Source organism: Urocitellus parryii, chromosome 1 (genome assembly GCF_045843805.1).
Source record: "Urocitellus parryii isolate mUroPar1 chromosome 1, mUroPar1.hap1, whole genome shotgun sequence".
Taxonomy (NCBI): domain Eukaryota; kingdom Metazoa; phylum Chordata; class Mammalia; order Rodentia; family Sciuridae; genus Urocitellus; species Urocitellus parryii.
In genome coordinates this window covers 66,827,701-66,841,029 of record NC_135531.1, presented here as the reverse complement: position 1 = coordinate 66,841,029, position 13,329 = coordinate 66,827,701, and the positions used below count along the sequence as shown (strand labels likewise).

The window sequence follows — 13,329 nt, the reverse complement described above, 5'->3', positions numbered from 1 at the left end:
CTAGTGTTTGCAAACAAAGGTCTGCTTACATATCCATCTTCTGAAATTCCATTAGATACAAAGAATTATAATAACACCTAGAAATGAGCTAGATTGCATTCCTAATAGTGCCGCATTGAGGGACTAAAAACAACATATCAAGGTACTAAAAACAATAGGTTAAAAATATGTTGAATTTGCATGAAAATATATTTAAACTATTACCCACCTACAAGTTGCATAATAAACCTGCAAAATCATGGGGAAAAAAATCAAAGTAAATGGTTAGGTGTCTTTCTGTCAACACTAGGGATATGCAAAAGTGTTTTAGCTGTCCACATTGTAAGTACCAAGGGTTAATGGTTACAGACCAATGGAATGTTAACACAGTCTAGTGCTACACTTGAGTAGTAATGTATGGAAAGACACTGAAATTAAAACATTTTGTTCTGCATGTTCTGAAGTGATGTAACGGTGATGATTTGGTTATATTAGATGGTAAAGCAGGGCTTCTTATGACTTTAAAACAAAATCGTATCTAACATTCTTCCAAATTGTTTAACATATTCTTCCAATTCTTGTACAAATATATGAAGCTAATACATTTTTTTTCACACTCCAGTTATCTTCTAATGGCAGCATTTGGTATGTTGATTAATTTTTTCCAAAAAGTAACTTTCAATATAAAATGCTGATTGCCTTGAAAGGCATGTCTAGAAAGCAAAGACTTACCTGTCTTGTTTTCTCTGACCTCAATAATATAAACATTTACATCAGGGTGGAATTTTGTCCCCTCCGGGGGATGTGGAGTGGAAAATGCCTGAGGTCTGAAGGCCTCTTTGCCTTCCACAGTGGGTGGTCTTGTTGGCTGTGTAGCAGAAATACTTGACGTGGTGAAATACTCTCTATCAATATCGGTTTCTGTTTCCTTAGTTACAATATCAACAAGGGTGGTGGGAGGAACATGAGATGTTGATTGTGCAATGAGTACCATGTCTCGTGTTGTTTTCTCGCCAAGGTCCCTGTCAATGAGAAGTGGTTTTTCAGTGAATGCGGTAGATGGCTTGAATGCTGGGATTGTGTGGAGTCTGTCTACTGGGCTGAAGGCAATGGGGATGTCACTTGGAATCGTAGCTTTGACTGTTGAAAATTCTGCAAGATCTGTGGCTTTGGGCTTTTCAAATAACCCTGAGCCTATATCAATATAATCTAGAGAGGTTTTCTCTCTTTTCTCAGTAGTGGCTTCCTCTACAAACTGGGTAACACGGGTGCTCAGAGGACTCAAAGGTGACACAAATTCTGTTGTACTACTACCTTCTGCTTCATATTTTTCTTCAGGTTCTGGAGTTAAAAATTCTTTGGGCCTGACACTTGGTATTAGTGTTACCATTTCATCTTTTTCTGCTTTGTGCTCAGTTACAGCACCAGGTGGATAAGACTCAATTTTTCCAAATGGAGTTGTTTCTAAAATCGGGACTCTCGTAAAACCTGTTCCCAATATATCTTCAGAGACTGTAAATGCTGATCCATCACCCTCTTCATCCAAAGATGTGGTTGCCTCCTGGGGGGGACCCACTGTAGAACTCAGAGCAGGAACTGGTTTCCCTGAAGTCGGTTCATCCCAAGGGAATTCTTCCTGACTTGTTCCCTGTGAGATTTCTGTTGTTCTCAGAGTTTCAGGAGACACAGTTGCTTCTGGGTGAATATGTTCAATGACACGTATGTCTTGAGAGGGTTCCCTTAGAACTTCACCTTCTGATGGAGCAGGAGGTACTAACACACCCCATTCTGTCTTGGGAATTACAGAGAGAGGAATGGTATAGGAAATGTCTACATAGGTAGTAGGCTCCTGGGTGCTACTATAATTAACAAATGTTACTCCTTCCACATCTGAAGTGTATGCAAAGGGAGAGACAGTAGGTTCTGGCTTAGAGATGTCTATATCTTCTTCTTCGTCCATGGCACTTCCTTCTGTGGTTGCATGAACTTGTTCTTCTGTGCTTGTGGTAGGTGGAACTCTTTCTTCAGTGGTTGAAGGTCTAGAAGTTGACTTTTCTGCTATACTAATAGATGTAGTTGGCTGAAATTTAACTGTGAATTTCCCATGATCTGTGAGCTTTTCTAATGGCTTTTGAGCACTATCTGGAATAAGAGTAAATTCATCTCCTCCATCTTGAGTAAAGCTTGGGATTTCTTGATCCTTTCCATTTGTTCCCATAGTGGTGAGTAAGACAGGAGGAAATTCTGGAGAGTGTGCATGTTCTGTGGACTCTAAAGGCTTTGATGTTGCATTGTCTTCATCCCATGACCACTTTGATACAGTGACCACCTCCACACTTAAAGTACTGTGGGTTGAATGCACTGTGGTAATATCTTCCTCAGACTTGGCAGTACCTTGATAGCCATCTGTTCCTAATCCAACCAGAGCTGTTCCACTGTCTTCCTCAACATCTTTTGCTTCTGTTGGCTTCACAGTTGGCTTCATTGTTGTCCACGATGGGGAATCAAAAGATGTGGTCATTTCCATAGTAGATTGTGTAAAATGAATTTGATCTGAAGGAGACGTAGAGCGCTTCATTTCAGAGAAGTCTTCTTCCTCTGTTTTACCTATAAATGGATCTTTGGTGAACTTTTCCTGTATTCCAACATCTGTATGAGGACCCGTTCCCATCTCTGGCCTCGGTGTTTCTGTTCTTTCTCTTCCTTGTGTCATTTCTGTTTGTGGTGAGGGGTAAATAACTGTAGATATTCCCTCTACTAATATTTTATCACCAGAATAAGGGAACAATTCTACTTCTGTAATGTGCTGTGATGGAAAAGGTGTAGTAGACGAAGATGGGCTAAATATATCTTCAGTTATCCTACCATTTGTTTGTTTCTCTTCCCAGCTGTCTATCGAAGATCCATCATTGTCAGGCATCATTATGGGGGAAACAGTTGTGGATGCTGAGATTGACTCCAAGTCCTCTAACTGAGAGTGGGTGGTGTCTTCTGAAGTCTTTGATACTGTAATGACTTCGGGTATTTGGCTAAGGACCAAGGTACCCTGATCAGATCTAGCTGTAAGTATTCTGTCTTCACTATCTTCTTTTCCCAAGGTGAATTCAGAGTGACTTGTGCTCACCAAATCAGGAGTGGTGCTTATTGTTTTCTCTTCAGTTTTGGATTCTGAGGTCATTTCTGTGGATACAAATGGTGTTTTGGTTACAAATGATTCCTTGGAAGGAGTGTGCTTTGAGATTTCCATAGATGTTACTAAAGGACCCACTTCTATTTGCTCAATCTGTGTTACTGATTCTTTTGTTTCTGTATCTTCCATGATACCATCCCAAGAATCAGTAGCATGCTGGAAGACAACAGTTGTACTTTGGAGCATTCCTTCCTTAATTTCAGATATGTCTGGCTTTTCAAGTGGTCCTGAAGCAGAAGGTGAGTAGTAGTCCATATCCCAAGGCTTCTCAGAACTCCCAACGGACGTGTGTGACACAGTGGCTAATCTGTCTGTGATCGCCTGAGATTGGGTGGTGGCTTTCTGTTCAAAATTGACCATATTTCCTATAGGAGGGAACTTTTTTGTAATGATAGGTAATGTGGTGACTAAAGGGATGATTGGTGTAGTTCTGTCGAGTACCATTTGTGGTTCTTTGGATAAACTGGGTGATGTAGTTTCTGCGAGGATATTCAATTCGACGGTTGTAGACTCTGTTATATTCTGTTTAGCTAGAAAAATAATTTCAAAGAGTTGATTAGACAAGTCACTAAAAATAAAAAAATGCTGTATGTCCAGTGTTTGTTAAATGCTGCTGTGTTATTTTCAGGTGAACCCAAAGTATTTAGTGGTGGAAAGGAATCTAAAAATTGTACTTAACCCAAAGAGAGATAATTGAATAGTTACTGAAATTCGTAAGTTGTTTTATATTGTAAGGGAATGAATTTTTGCCCACAGGTATAAATGCATGTTCTCAATTTGAAGTCCAAAAAAGTGGAAATGCAGATTCTGGAGGCACAGGAGCTTATTTATCATAACCAACAGCAGCACCTTGACACCTAGTGGGAAAACTTGACACTATTATTCTGGAAGCTACTGTGCCCTGCCACTAGCTCTCTCCACACCCTCCCTCCTTCTCAAACTGCACAGCGTCTCAGGGGAGAGGGAGTGTCACAGACTGCAAAACAACAAAAAAAACCACATCAAATGCAACTGAGTTACAAACCATTACATTGTCCATCATGTGGAGACTTTCATAAAAACAGGATATTAAATTTTTTATACCAATCTTCACTTGATTCCAGGTGTTGGACATTTGTCTTCATCTTCCTTTTGACTCTGTGGATTTGTTTCTAACAAGTTATACAGTGTGTCTGGCAGAGGATGGTTGGCATGTGTTGTTCTACATTGTGGTTCTATGTTCTATACACTATGTATGACCATCTTCAGGGTCTTGGTCCTACTCTTAGTTTAATATAAAACACAAACTTACAGGAAGTACAGTGCCTACATGATATGTTTTATGTCCATAATTACAAGTCACTGGATCTACCCTGAGCATCAGGAAAAGGGTAGAGCCTGGCAATATAAAGGAATGTATCATCATAAAAAGCCATGTTATAATGTCTCCAGATTGACAGAGAATGGCTGGGCTGTTTAAAGAAATTTAAATAGTGCACTAAAATGACTACTATAAATAAAACTCCTTGACACAGGGAAACTATAGCAGCCTAGCATATAAATATTTGCTTTTTAAGAAATTAGTATTTTTGAAAATCAAAATTTGTTGCCACTGAACTCAGATAGGAAGTATTCTAAGGAAACTCATAATTCTTGTTTTGTTACATCCTGTAGGACTTACAGCTGGTTGTACAGGTAATGCCCATTCTCTCTGATAATAGCTGTAATATCTGCAGAATCTATAATATCTGGTATCTTCTTTTTAATAATCCCCAAACAGGACCTCTTGAGAAACAAAATTAGGTACTTTATGGCTCCATCTTCTCTGTCAAAACTTAATGATAAAATGATGTGATTTTATAGTAATCAGAATAGCACAATAATAGGTTCCTTACTTTTTGTCTGGCACGTGCTGTTATTAGCTATCATCATGTCCTAAATCATTTTAGAGCCCAGAATCATCAATTTTATAAGGAAAACTTGGTGACCATTTACATTGTTGTGCATGTAAATGTTCTTTAAATCCTGTCACTATTTATCCTCTTTTATTAAAACAAAATTAAACAACACAAAACAAAAAAGAACTGAAGTCTTTAAAAAAAAAAAAGTTAAATAATCTTTCTTTCTCCCCGTTTCTTAGGAAAAACTCTTTCTGCCTTCATTTCCTGAAAAAAAGTACTGGTCCACTTTGATTGACAAGAACAACTTAAAGACCCAAAATGTGGTTGGCTATTTTTCTTTTAATTCAATTCTCTATCCTCTGAAATTTCATAACCGTTACCTCATTTACTGCCAAATATCATGTTTGTCTTATAATAGCATTCTTTGGGGAAATAGTAAAAAATATGTACAGAGAAAGTTCCCATGGAAACATAATATAACCTTTTATAAAACTACATATTAGAGAAAATCTAATCATATTATTATTAATAACAACAAAAAAGCTAATTTTACCTTTTCCCTCTGAGTATTTCCATGGCTGATGAAATTAACTTAAAAGAAGGTGATATTGCTTTGGGGCCAAAGAAAAGTCTTGTGAATTGGGTCTTCCCACATTCCAACCCACGCTCTCTGCTAGCAACTCTCTATAATGCTGCAAAAATATTTTTATAGTATTTTTTAAATGGACTCAGATTTTAAAAACTAAATAAACATATATCATTGTTAATTATTACTATACAGTTCAATATTGCTGTCTTCTAGACTTGTCATATAGTAAAGTGTTAGCAGTGTATCTCTGCCTTACAAAACCAGGATTTATGTGATTTTGTTTTCAGAAAAAAAAAAGGATTTTGATAATTTTAGAACCCCATTTAAGAAAGTCTGCTTACAATTACGTTAATTAATTCTACAACCCAGAATGAAAAACCTCAGACTTCCTTTTGGGGTTGGGTGGCTTTTTCGTCAACTTAACAGCTGACTTCCATCATAGCTCAGTGTATCTGGTCATCTGTGCCATTTGTTGCGGGCCATTCCAAAAAAGGAAATAATTTTCTAAGTGTACAAATACCTACAAAGAAATGTCTTAAGAAAAAATATCACTGTGTTACTGATGACTTATGAAGATGAAAACACAACTCTAGAGTACTCTAAAAGTATCCCCCCCCTCCCAGAAGGTACATTCACATAGAGACGTTTGGTCTTGGAAAACTACCAATGTTCCGTCAACTTCATTATTGAGGAAGCCAACAAAACCCAGCATATTTCTGTTCCCACAAAAGTTCCCTTCCAACCTTTGCAGCTGTCTGCCCCACAGATGTTTTACATCACAGTACTTATGGTATTTTATGTCCTATGGACTATCTTCTCTGTGCTTCTGTTGCAAGACATGAGGCAGATTTTCCTAATAAAATATAAAACCCCTATTAGCAGCATGATAGTTGATTTAACTCCTACCCCACACTATCTACATAATGGAGAAATTTTAAATTGGTTCTTCTGTATTAAATTTGATACATATAAATATATATAAACATGAGAAGAGGTCACAGATGGAGGGGATATTTGATAGGTTGACCCTGGGTTCACAGTTGAGGGAAGTCGTAAAGTCAAAACAGTGAAATTAGAGTTTGAACTATCTGTTAAAAGTTTCATGAGTGACTGAATCCTGATTCAAATCTAATAGACAGGAATCATTTTTGAAATACAAATTAGAGAAGGATTACCATTAGCACCATAGGGCCAATTATGATTTAGTTTAGGTCACAAAAAAAAATAGTGATGTGACCACAGGTTGGAAGGGCATGTCAATTTTAAATGTAAACAGATATATAGACTAGTATATAAAGTGGCAGGAACCAATTTAGTCTGCTCTAGACCACTATTTCTAATTCCAAACTTAATCAAACAGAGGGATGTGAAAAGCAATGAAGGATCAAAACAAAATTATATGATGATTAGGGGTTTAGAAATTCAGATTTTTGAAACAGGGAAATTATTACAATTAGAGAAGATCCTGAGGGACAATTAAACAATTGTGTTCAATAGAAATGACTGTTATTTAGATACTGGTCTCCAACTTAAAAGGGAAATATGGATTCAAACTCTTAGATAATTAGAAATAATGTTTAAACTCTTAGATAATTATAAAAACTATCGGAGGGTAATAGTCATTAAAATCTTAGAACAGCTTTTCTAGGAATCACGCCCTTCTCCTTCTCTTGGGGATCTTAATAATATGCAACATAGATTTTCATTAGTTTTGGATGGTTTTGATTCATTTAAATTTGGGGATATATGGAGTGAACTCTCAAAGCCCTTTGTATTACTTTCTGAATTTCACAGAACATGTTTAATTCTGAGGTCAAAGAAAAAATTAAAAGTTCACAGTCTAGTTTAATCATGAAGGAGAACTAGGAAAACTTTACTTCACCAAGACATTCATTCACCTGTTGTTCAAATTTATTTAACCAGAATAGATTCTAACTGTATTTATTATCAGTTATTGTAAGGGTACTATTCTGACTTACAAGGAAAAAGGGAATTACAGTAAAATAAGATTTAGAATATTTACTCACATGGTTTAAAAAAAACAATTTCCATGTTTGATAAAAGCAAATGAGAAAACTATGGGCATATAGAAAATTCTACTACTTAACCAGCCAGCCGTCCATCACTGGAAATCATTATTAGGACTATAGCTGAGTTCATGACTCCTGCAAATGTTCCCCTACATAATTTAGTCACTACTAGACTATGTGGGAAAAGTGGACATTGATCATTGAGAATGTTTCTCAAAGTCTTTAAAAATATATGATATCCTTAAATAATGTGCTGGAAATTTGAAGAAGCTATGGATACTGTGTGTAGTTTAAGGAAGGCTTTCCTGTTATAACTGAACTTTCTTAACCTCTTATGTGCTGAATGAATTCTGAATGTACTTAGGTCTTGGGCAAGGAGGAAATAAACAAGGATCTGGACTCCAGTCTAGGGAGAAAAGAACCCAGTTATGAACCCATTCTATTTATAAGTTATATACATTTAAATGAATTAGAAAATAATAGAACTAAACCTTCAAACATATTTCCTATTTTATGTAGATTTTTAGTAGGTGATTAATCTATTTAAATCTAAGTATCTCATTATTTATTTTATACACTCATGTGAATTTTTCATTTAAATAAATAATTTAAAACACAGGAAGATGAATTCTTTGCTACTGTTTGTGGTAACAGACAGATTTTGATTTCAGTTTTACCCTTGGGAAGAAAACATGTTATTTAAAAGTTTTCTAGTGCCAGTTTTATAAAGCACAGAAAAAGTCAACTGGGTAAGGCCCTCTGGATGATCTGCTCCTCCTTTATGTTAGCCTTTCCCTTCCCTCCTACACATAATCTGACCTTGTTCCTTCATCACATCAGCTACTTCATACAAAGCTGATATTAGAGCCTAAGTTATCTGGAAATCAGTGTAGTATGACTGCAACTTCAAGAAATGTATATACACCTACTTTTATAATAAGGTTTTTGTTAATTGTTGTTGTTTTCCTGAAAATGATTAGGAAAGACTTTTTCTGTTGTTTCAGGGTCTGAAAACAAAAGCTCATATTTTCAATGGCCTTTTGTGAATCAGCCAGCTTGTATCAAGCTAACACACAACACATGGCTTTAACACTCAGAAAGTTGAGTCCAGAGGAAGAAGTGCAAGCAGAGGCATCTTGCTGGGAGACAGAAAGAAGTATGTGGAAAGAAACCTTTCCATTGAACTAACATCTATTCTGTTGACTACTTGACATTATAGCTCTGTCCTTTGCACTGACGAATACAGCTGCATATTTAGTTTAGAAACCAATTACATAATTACCCTACTGTTTTTTCTACTCATTGATGTTGAATATTGCTATAACAAGATACATTGGCAATCTAGTAAAAAAAAAAAAAAACCTATGATATTTCAATATAATATGACTTAGTCGGACATCCACATGGTCCCCCAAAACTCTAGGCATTCATTGTTTGGCTAGCACAATATAGACCCTACAGTAGATATTACAATAAGCTTATAGTTACTTTCTTGTTTAAAGCATTCTACAATCATGATACTATGTCATGTGATTATTGTTGCCAAAATAACATAATTGAAGATAGCCTGTTTGCTTTACTTGTTACAAAGGGGACATACTATACTTCAATTAATTCAGTATAGATTTGATCATTAAAAGGCACATATCCATTACTTGAAATAAGATGAGATACATGGATATTTTTATTGACAGTATGGTTCATTTTTTAAGTGGGAATTGAACGTTATAATGATCCATGTCAGCTCTAATTACTCACCTGCAATTACAGAAATCTAAATTCTCTGCCATTTCAAAGAAAGTGATATCAAATAAGACAAACAGAATTCAAGGATTTACCCAGTAATAGTTGGTCTCAACATTATAGCACCAATAAAAAAAATTGTATTTGAGGACTTAAAATAATATAAAACAATTATTCAGAAATACGTTCTGTGATTCTGGGTACAACATATAAAGTTAAGACCTTAACCAAATATTTCCCCATCCCCTCTAAAAATCCATTTGCCACCCTTCCTCTTGTTTTAGCCATCTTGTTGCTGTCCAATGTGCTTGCTTCTGAAGGTCCCTGAACTGTTTCCATTCTGTGCACATACTGCAAGATATGGAATCCATTCCAATGGCTAGTTGAAGTCTGTGCATGCCTTTCAAGTTTTTTTTTTTAAATCTGAAAATTTTAAAAAGATATTAAACACTTACGTTTAAAGCAGTAGGCATCAAATCTGCTATCAGGGGGAGGGAAGCCTGTCTGGTTCTCAAAACGATACAGGGTTCTCACCCCAAGTAGACCACCTCCACACTGCGCCCTGGCCACAGTCACAGGGTGGCGCACGCTGGCATCCGACAGCCACCCATAATCACACTGGTCAAAGCCGTTCCTCCATGCCGCCTGGAGTTCCCCCACCGTCGCCAGCCTGGCGTCCTGGTTCTCACACTCTTCTTCAGCCTCCTCAAAGGTGAATTTATTGGGAGCAGTGATGTGGAACACATCACCTGGAATAAGAAGAAGTGGGGGAAATCCTTAGGTTTTCTATTCATTTCTTTCCTGTTTTGATAAGCACAGACAAGGGGGGAGTGACACTTTTCATAGCAAGGTAACAGCTTCTGAAACTGTAAATCAGAAAACATAAGGGATATTTTGATATAATTATTAGTAATATATAATAAGAACAACACATCAGAAAAGTTTTGTTCTATGTGCATGACTCTGAGTTTGTGTTTGTGTGTGTGTGTGTGTGTGTGTGTGTGTATCCACAAGAAGTTCCCCTTCCCTGCTCCTACAATATCTCCCTCCGTATTAAATGTTATATATATATTCCCATAGGCCATAGAAGCCGTCATTTGATAATTCCTTAAAATGAACAAATCTTTCCAAGCGGTTCATTGGGTTCCAGGAAATGGATTTTCTTTTCAATGAAAGAGCCTGTGATATACTTGTAACAATTTATGCTGGAAGGAGGAAGCGGTATTGATCTACACATGGTGATTTCACTTTGTTTATACCAAAATCAAGTAGTAATTCTATGATCCCACTCCCCACATGCCACTACCATCAGAATAGATTGACTCCCATTAAACCCCAAATAAGAAAACTTCCAGATGTTTGAAGGCAGAAAGGGACTGAAGAAATAGGACACTGTTTCCTGCTTCCTGTTCCAAGCTCCATGTTGGTTTTTAGGCTGTGGCCCAGAAAGCAGCATAGGCCAAGGGTGTATGGGTGTTGACATCAGCTAGCACCCAGCCAGCCAAAAGGACCCAAGCCCCTTTGGAGGAACATTATTTTTCTACTTGCTCTGCCCAGACAGGATACTTTTTAGAATCTGTCTACCCAAAAGGGGCACTTTTTTTCTAATTTTTACAAAGGCACCAATAAGTACCAGCAGGGGCTCTAACTAGATTCAAGAGACATTTATGTTTGCTAATTGAATAACAGGGAAAGCCTGGACATTTGTTTTGTTTATCATCAGATTATTTAGCAGAGGGCTTATTCAGTATCAGTCAACATGTTGCAATAAAGTATGCTGGAAATTTTACAGATTGTTAAGTTGGAATTTTATTTGGGTAACTTGTCTAACAATTTGCCAAGAAAAATTCCACTCAAATTAAATGATGCTTTTCACATATGAGCACAAGTGGCCAAAAGACAGAGGTAGGATTAGAGAACACCTAAGCAAATACAGCAGACACAAAGAGGAATAAAAAAATAAGAGAGGAAGCTGAAATATCGATAGTTCATAATTGTAGCAGCTGCAGGTCCCATTTCTATCTCATTATGGTTGATCTCTGATTCTGTGATATATTATACAACAGGGATACAAAGAGCTCTCATGATTTGAATCTTCACTGGACTTAAGCCAGAAATAACAAGCAACTGTTTAAACTGAATAGGGCCATTACTCTGAGTGTGTGATAACTTCATGAAAAAAAAAAAAAAAGGAAAACAGCCAAAGCACACACATCAATTTTTCTCTAAATTTAAAATTGCTACTGAGAAAAACATGCCAAATCCTAATAAGAGTTATTGGAAGAAGAGAGAGAAAAATTTCTTTTACCTGTCTGAAAGAAGTGGTAGAGGTAAGAATAGGTTTTTATATTTAACTATCTATTTCAGCAAAGAACAATAATCTCAAATCCAAAAATCCACAAGAAGTTCCCCTTCCCTGCTCCCACGATGTCTCCCTCCCTATTAAATGTTAAAAAGCATAAAAGCCACAATACCACTCACAGAGTACGTACTCAATAATACTTGTTAAATGAATGGCATTTCAAGTTCTTGCTAAGAAATAAGATCTCTTTTTTCAATTCTCCCAAATGGCACACTAAGTAATATTAACTCCAGTGCAGTGCTTTGGATGGCTTCTGCCTGTTACAGGTAATCCATCTCCTATGGACTGACCTGGCTCAAACATGGAAAATAGCAGAAGTAGAAGCAAGATCACCCTGAGCAGTCAATTCATCTCAGTGTCACACTTATATTGGGCCTGAAAGGGATGCAAGTGTTCAGGAGGACAGAATGCCAACACTTGTGCCCCAAACGTAGAACACTTGGCCTTGCTATTATAGGGAAATATCAGCATTGTTGCCTTAGTTTCATGCCATTTGCACTTTAAAGCAAAAACCACTGTTGCTTCTAAGTAACAAGAGTGATCAGCCAGACAGAGCAGGGCAAAGAAATGTCATTAACTGAATAAAACTCCACTCTTCAAATACCACTGTGAGGGGACCTTAACTTCTCCAAATAAGCCCAGACCAAAGGGCTAAATGAGGAGAAATGACAGAATGATAATTAGACTCCCATTTTTAAGCAGCAAACATGTTTGGGATATTGAAGGAAAGAAATAGCCTGGTTAAAAAGGATTCCCTTACTATTAAATCAATACAGGCCGACTTATGGAACTTCTCATGTAGAAATTCCTATTGAATCTGACTTTATAGCAAAATTTTAATTAATTTAATCATTTATTTAGAGGGTATAATTTCCATTTATCTCTCTGATACCTATAAAATGATTTTATTACTTTGATCAAATTTTGTTATCATCAGAGTACTTGTTTTCCTTTTCATTTATATGTAGGAATTTTTCAAACATTGCAAATAAAAATTTTTGAAAAATGTACTAGAGGGGCTAGGGTTGTGACTCAGTGATAGAGCTTGATTAGCATGTGTGAGGTACTGGGTTCGATTCTCAACACCACATATAAATAAATAAAATAAAGGTCCATCAACAACTATATATATACTGGAAGAGCATCACCATTAGGTTTCATGTAACTCAGCTGGGAAAAGGATGATTTAATTGGATCAGTTGAGTTTACTTTCAGGTAACGAATGAGAAAATTCATCTACAAAGGCAATGAGAGATCAGCCATCATATAGGGAATAACTGTCATTTTGTTTCAGAATGAGAAAAAAAATAAAAAAACATTTACTTTAACCCTGTTCCAAAATTAACTACCTAAACTTCCTAAATCCTAATTGTTTAGCATGAAAATTAACTTGCTCACCTATAAAACCTAATGATAAGGTGAAGTCTTTACATTATAGAACTCTCTCCATGTCTTTAATTTCTTACTGGATAATCCTGAATTCATACAAAATATGATAAGTTGTATGTCCAAACTTCTGTTCTCTCTGTGTATCAACCTCCGAAACATCACCCCCA

General features: G+C 36.4%; 1 protein-coding gene across 3 annotated transcripts in view; it reads right to left on the bottom strand.

Annotated features, from left to right (window-relative positions):
- The window catches only part of Vcan (versican), a 90,544-nt gene that overhangs the window by 56,421 nt on the left and 20,794 nt on the right, over nucleotides 1-13,329 (bottom strand). For 2 of the 3 annotated variants that reach the window (XM_026394558.2, XM_077800491.1), the window contains exons 5-6: nucleotides 9,867-10,160; nucleotides 712-3,699 (exon numbers count right to left, since the gene is read on the bottom strand). In XM_026394558.2, coding sequence (XP_026250343.2) covers nucleotides 712-3,699; nucleotides 9,867-10,160 — 3,282 coding nt within the window. The remainder of the gene's footprint in view (nucleotides 1-711; nucleotides 3,700-9,866; nucleotides 10,161-13,329) is intronic. The other variant, XM_026394559.2, reaches the window with a different exon arrangement.